General features: G+C 54.6%; 1 protein-coding gene across 1 annotated transcript; it reads left to right on the plus strand.

Annotated features, from left to right (window-relative positions):
* On the plus strand, window positions 5,970–6,823 carry NEUROG1 (neurogenin 1). Its single transcript, XM_018051728.1, has one exon. It carries the CDS (start codon window positions 5,970–5,972, stop codon window positions 6,708–6,710), a length of 741 nt encoding a protein of 246 aa, XP_017907217.1. The 3' UTR covers window positions 6,711–6,823.

A 7,026-nucleotide genomic window follows, 5' to 3' on the forward strand; every position in this document is an offset into this window, starting at 1 on the left:
CATCAGCATTGACCAGCGGCCTTAGAAAGTCAGTGCTGTGCACAGCCCCTCACCCAAACCTGGAGGGAAAAGTGGCTTACTTAGGTGCCAGCACCACTGGCCTCTCCTAACATAACTGCCCCTGAGAGCTCAGGCGAACTGTGAGAAAAGAATTCTGCCTGTAACCTCACAACATTCAGTTCCAAGTAAGTGTCAGGATGGGAAATGATAAATCTCAGTGAAAACAACTTAGAGGAAAACTGCGAAATGGGATGATGCCCTTCCCTGCTCCAACACATGCAGAGCACCACCCCAGCACTTGTAGTTATAGGACACTAACCCCTCAGTCTCATTCCTATCACAGCATCTCTAATAGAGTTTGCTCAACCTCAGCTCGCGTGTTTCGGACACCTGAAAGGGAGGATGGCAAGCGGAACATCTGGCTCAGCCTCCTAATCTCAAAAGTGCTTGAAGGCTGTGGGTGCTCATTGCAGTCAAAGTCGACACATGGTCGCTGAGACACTGACAGCAACTGGAGGAAGAAGGTGCCAACCACAAATTTAAATCCAGTCCATTCCTGAATCTTCATCCCTATGTTGTGTGCTATGCTTAATCGCTCGACCCCATGGACTGTACCCTGCCAGGCTCCTCTGTCCATGGGGATTCTCTAGGCATGAATGGCTTGCCTAGAGAGTGGCTTACCATGCCCTCCTCTAGTGAATCTTACCAACCCAGGGATCGAACCCGGGTTTCCCGCATTGCAGGTGGATTCTTTACTACCTGAGCCACCAGGCACTATAATTTTATGTTCATTTAAAATCCAGGAACTGGTCTTGGGAACAGTACAGACTCCTTTGTATTTTTATGTACTAATCACACTAATCTATTAGATATAAACATTTATAATTTGCCACTATTTTTCTCCTATTTTTCCCTTTCTTCTCTCTCTCTCACACACACACACACACACACGTATTAGTGTGTGAAAGTGAAGGTATCTGTTAGTTGCTTGGTCGTGTCAGACCCTTTTGCGACCCCATGGACTGTAGCCATCTAGGCTCCTCTGTCTATGGGATTCTCCAGGCAAGCATACTGGAGTGGGTAGCCATTGCCTTTTCCAGGGGATCTTCCTGACCCAGAGACTGAACCCGGGTCTCTTGTGTTGCAGGCAGATTCTTTACTGTCAGAGCCACCAGGGAAGTCCCACATAAGTGTGTGTACTCAGAACCTCAAAAATTCTGGAAGCATCACATGACTTGCTCAACCCTGAGAACCTCTATCTCCTCTCTCTCCAGAAAGCTGGTTCCTTCATCAGTATGTTGATATCAGAAAGGTCCTCTCAAGAAGAAACTGAAATCATCTCCCCTCTGGTTCCACAGTGGTCTCGAGTCAGACTTCAGAACTGCCTTGAACAGGTATGCACCTTCTGCTGTACACCTGCACGTCTTTTCAGGGTCCTCCTCTCCCCCTGTGCCCCAGTGGTCAAACAGGCCAAGCCACAGGAGGAGCCCCAGTCTTGGCATCACTTGGATTCCTCTAAGGTGTCACGGGAACACCCCCAATCTGCCTCAAGGGCTTAGGCAAGCACAGGCTAGATGGACAGATGCTAAAGCAAGATATCTGTTCCAATACTAGGGGCAAACAGAGGCTTAAGGTAGAAGTCAACAATGACTTCAGCATGTGATCCAGATTTCCAGAGATTATGATTCTGGGCCTCTGGGGTGGGCCCCTGTCTTTATTACCACCTCATGTGACCACAATGTGAGAAACTCTGGCTTAGTCCAGTCCCTTGGAACATCTGTACCCTCTACACACATTGGCAGCGGAATGGCTCACACATCAGGCAGCCAGAAAGGCCTGGCTCAGCCCTCACCACCTCAGTGCCTGCTTTGGTTGGTTTTATTACATGCCCACATCACATTCTATTGTGCTTTGGGAATGAGGGCTTCTACAGATGTGCTCTGTACTAGGCTCCAAGGGATTATGGGGGTGGGAGAAATGTTTATCACTTCCAGCAGGGATATATATATATATATATATATATATATATCTTCCTATTGGGGCCCAGCTGTTTTGTCCTCAAGCACAAAGCCCTGAGCCTCACAGAGAACAGGTCTGAGCCTAAGCAACCATCTCATTCTCCCCTTCCCTGGGTTCAGCTCCATCCTCAGTGACTCACTTGTAGGAAGGGCCCCCAAGCCTCAGATGCACTTATTCAAAACATAAGGGACAGGCACTAATGTCCAGGGAGGAGCGTCGGGCAAGGCTCAGATGCCTGTCTGGTCAGCTCTGTAAGGCTCCAGCGGAGGTGGGGGGACAAAGGAGGGAGAGAGCACAGCACCACTGCTGGCTCATGAGGTGCCTTTGTGCACTTGTGAAAAGCATACTTCCTGGGCAGATGCAGCCCCACACCAGGGTGCATGGCTTAGCAGGTGCTGGGGAAGCTAGATGGTAGCCCTGACTTGCCTTGGATGCCCTTGTGCAGTAAACCACTGGAACAACTGTGACAACCCTGCTTGGAGAGAAGCAGCAGGAAAGAAGACAGAAAGGAAGAAGAAAGGTCGCCAATGCCATTCAAGGCCCATGGCAACTGCCCCCTATCCTAATCCACTAGGCCCCCAAAGAAGCCCCACTCAGAGAAGCTGCCACAGCCATCCTTACCCTTCCTTTCTACCTAGATTGCTGACATCCCATCTACCCTTCAAGGCTTTCTCAAGTCCCTCTCTGCCAGGAAGCCTTCCCTGACCACCCCCTTCCCTTCTTCAGATCTGTTCCCCTGGTGGGCTTCCATACTTCTCTCACTTAGTGGCAGGTCACCTTTCTGTGGCCATGTCTCCTCTGCCCCAAGACTACAACTCTGCCAGATTTTCCATAGAGCACCTGGCACCATGCGGGCAGCATGCAGTAGGTGCTTATTGAGTATTTACTGATTAATTGCAGTGGAAAAACATGGAATGGAGGCTGAACAGACCTATGAGTTTGGTCCGAACTTGACCAGATTCCCTGGGATCCATGGAGATAAGACCTCCCCATCTGCTGCCCAGTTTCCCACGTGCACAGTACAGCAGATCGATGAATAAACTCCAAGGTTTCTGCCAACACTGAACCCTGGGCTTATGAGACTCAGAGCCCCTGGCCCCTCATCAGCCAGGTTTTCCTCCCGCTCACCCCAGAGTCTAGCACAGTGCTTGGCCCAGAATAGGCAAGCAATATGGTATATGGGTTGCCTCAGTCTCTACATTTTGGCAACTTTAGCATTTAACTTGGTGCTTTATTTAGCAAACCACAGACATCACACTTGACCAATTCAAGCAAAAGAGCCCTACTGTGAAAAGGTCTACAATGAGGTTTCTCATGCCGTCAATGGGAAGGCTGCAGAACCAGGCTTGGAAAATGGGGGTGGGGTGAAAGGTGCAGAACCACAGCTAAAAAGGTTTAGGGGCAAGCTAGGTCAGAACACCCACGGGCTCCTGGCCATCTCTGCCACCACTGGCCACTGCTCTTCCAAGCTGCTGTGACAACACAGCTGTACTCTGAACTGTCACCAGCTCAGAGCCTAAGTTCCAAGTGGGGCATGCAGTTAGCCGTTAAGTCACATGAAATAAGCCTCCAGGATAAGCAGGTGAGTGAGCCTTGAACACTGGTTCAGTGCGTGCATGTGTGCTCAGTTGTGTCCAACTCTTTGCGACCCCACAGAGGACCCCGCCAGGCTGCTCTGTCCATGGGATTTCCCAGGCAAGAATACTGGAGCCGGTTGTCATGTCCCCCTCCAGGGGATCTTCCTAAGCCAGGGATTGAACCTGTGTTCCTGCATTGGCAGGTGGATTCTTTATCCCTGAGGCACCCGAGAAGCCACCAATGCACATTAAGTCACATGGTCCCACCCTAACTGCCAGGAAGAGAGGTGCTCATGCATTCAAATTCCTCAATAGGAAGGATCTTCAGGTGCAAGGCAGTCAAGAAATGCCAAAGGCCACTCTGATTATTCTGTCCCATTAACCAAACAGATTCTCTCTTCTAGGAATTTGAAAAAGAAACTGTAGTATGTTGAATAGTGGCTCTCCAAAAGATTGAGGGCAGGAGGAGAAGCAGGCAACAGAGCATGAGATGATTGGATGGCCTCACCGACTCAATGGACATGAGTTTGAACAAATTCTGGGAGATACTGAAGAACAGGGAAGCCTGGTGTGCTGCAGTCCATGGGGTCACAAAGGGTCGGATACGACTTAGCAACTGAACAACAAAAGATATGTCAGCCTAGAACCTAAGAATGTGAACCTATTTGGAATAAAGGTCTTTGCAGCTGGAATTAACGTAAGGATTTCAAGGTGAAATCATCCTGGATAGAGATGTAACCTTAGATAGAAAACACAGAAAGATAGACAAAATGCATAATCTGAAGTGGTGCAAACAGAAGCCAAGAAATGCCAAGGGTTGCCAGGAGTCATCCAAAGCTCTGAATGATTCTCCCTCAGGGCTGCAAAACAAGGCAACCCAGCTGATGCCTTAATTTCAGACTTCGGCCGCCTAAGCTGTGAGAGAATAAACCTCCGTTGTTCTAAAAGCCCCTAGTCTCAAGGAAATAATTACAGCAGTCTCAAAGAAATAATACAGGGGCCTAGAGGTGTCATCAGGATGGTGCTGGAGCCATGTGGAAGCCTCCCTGACTGGGAATCTGAGGGGCCTCAGAGGCTGCAAACACCCTTCCAGAAGACACAGCACAAAGAGGGGTGAAGGTGGGAGGTCTGGGAGGCAGCGAGGGCTCCTTGGAGGCAAGGGGATCCGCATGTGTCTTACTCTGAGTCTTCAGGCAGTGGTGGGGAGGTGGTGTGGAGGGTAGTCGGGGATTGCGAGGACAGGGAAGGGGGGCAGGTCAGCCAAGATGCCACCCAACTTGGGAAAACCATCCGTTCCTTTACTTTCCTCATTGCTCCCCCACGAGCGCGCCCCATACTGCCCTGGGTGAAGGTCAATAGAGTCATTCCCCTGTTCACCAACCTGGACAGAGCAGAGGTGCCTATCTCTGCCCTCTGCCCTTTGAGCCACACTCAAGCACTCTCTGGTTTTCTTAAATAGGGTTTTGCCTGGGTTCCTAGGGCGCCTGTATTTCGAAACCATTCTTCGGGCGCCGCTGGGTTACAAAAGCGCCCTGCCAAGTGTTCCAAGAACATCATCTCACATCATCCTTCATGGAGTAGGCTCGTGCCCCATTTTACAGATGGGGAAAGTTAAGCTAAATCACTAGCCCGAAGTCAGTCACTCAGTAGCCTGAAAGGGAGCGAACGCGGGGTCCCAGCTGGCTCCAGGTTTCTGCAACTCGTGCGCCGCCCACACTTTCCGGCCAGCGCCCCACGTCCCCATCCCACCCCAGAGAGAGGCGCCCGGCCAGCCCCTGGAGGAGCGTGCCTCGGCTGCTAATCGTCCGCCGCCCCCGCCTCCGTTTCACTGCCCGGAGCCGCCCAGGCCGGCTTAGTCCGGAGACAGCTACGGGGCCGCACCGCGCAGCCGATTGGCCCGCGGTAATTACGGGCACGCTCCGGGAGGGGGGAGGGGCGGGGTGGCCCCCCGCGAGCATAAATTATGCAAATACCCGGGCGCCGCACGGGGCTGACCTGCCGCCAAGCTCCATTCAAGGGGGCTGCCTCGGGGGCGGAGGTGGCTAGGGAGGGGGGGCGCCCATTGTTGCGCCGAGTACTTAAGGGGTCCTGAGGCCAGTCGTGTGCCACACTCGGTACTCACACGAGCTGATCTGATCGCCGGCGAGATCACTCGGGAGACAGGCAGGAGCGTGGCCCCTGCAGGCGAGGCGAGGAGTTGAGGCCAAGTTTCCGGTGCGCCCTGAGCCCTTCCAGCCCTTGGCGCCCGCAGCCAGCACAGAGTAGACCCGGGCCGTTCCGAACGTAAGTGCGTCCCGGCGGCCTTGCCCTTAGCCCGGACTCCTGCCCTCTAAGCGCCCTCTTAACTGTCCATCGGTCCTGCACAACGCCACGATGCCAGCCACTCTAGAGACCTGCCTCTCGGACCTCGACTGCGCTAGCAGCAGCAGCAGCAGCACTAGCGACCTGTCCGGCTTCCTCACCGACGAGGAGGACTGTGCCAGGCTCCAACAGCCCGCGTCTGCCTCGGGGCCGCCCGTGACGGTCCGCAGGGGCGCATCTGGGATTCCCGGGGCGCCCGACACTCCTCGCGCGCCGGACGATGAGCAGGAGCGGCGGCGGCGCAGGGGCCGCGCACGGGTGCGCTCCGAGGCGCTGCTGCACTCGCTGCGCAGGAGCCGACGCGTCAAGGCCAACGACCGCGAGCGAAACCGCATGCACAACTTGAACGCGGCGCTGGATGCGCTCCGCAGCGTGCTGCCCTCCTTCCCAGACGACACCAAGCTCACCAAGATTGAGACGCTGCGCTTCGCCTACAACTACATCTGGGCTCTGGCGGAGACTCTGCGCCTGGCGGACCAGGGGCTGCCCGGGGGCGGTGCCCGCGAGCGCCTCCTGCCGTCACAGTGCGCACCCTGCCTCCCCGGGCCCCCGAGTCCCGCCAGCGACGCGGAGTCCTGGGCCTCCGGTGCCGCTGCCTCCCCCTGCGCCGCTGCCGCTTCGCCACTCTCTGACCCCAGTAGCCCCGTCGCATCCGAAGACTTCACCTATGGCCCCGGCGACCCTCTTTTCTCCTTCCCCGGCCTGCCCAAAGACTTGCTCCACACGACGCCCCGTTTCATCCCTTACCACTAGGGTCCCTTTTGAATACCGTTACCTTCCCCCCTCCCCCAGGAGACGGACAGTAGATGGGGGCCCAGCTGCGGCCTCCGGCCGCCCAGTCCAGGCAGACCGAGGAAACGGGAGCTTTAAATGGGTAGGGGATACCTGAGCCGCTTGTTAGGTCGCTGCACCCTCGCAGCGGCTGCCCCTTGGTCTGTTTCTCCAGCCCTCAGCCCCAGGGCCTCTCCCGCCCGCCCCTAGACGGTCTTTCCTTTTGCACTTTCTGTACTCCACAAAACCTCCTTTGTGGCTGGCTCAGAGCTGACCCCAGCCACCACTTCAGTGTGAT

This window comes from Capra hircus, chromosome 7, assembly GCF_001704415.2.
Source record: "Capra hircus breed San Clemente chromosome 7, ASM170441v1, whole genome shotgun sequence".
In the NCBI taxonomy this organism is placed as follows: Eukaryota; Metazoa; Chordata; class Mammalia; order Artiodactyla; family Bovidae; genus Capra; species Capra hircus.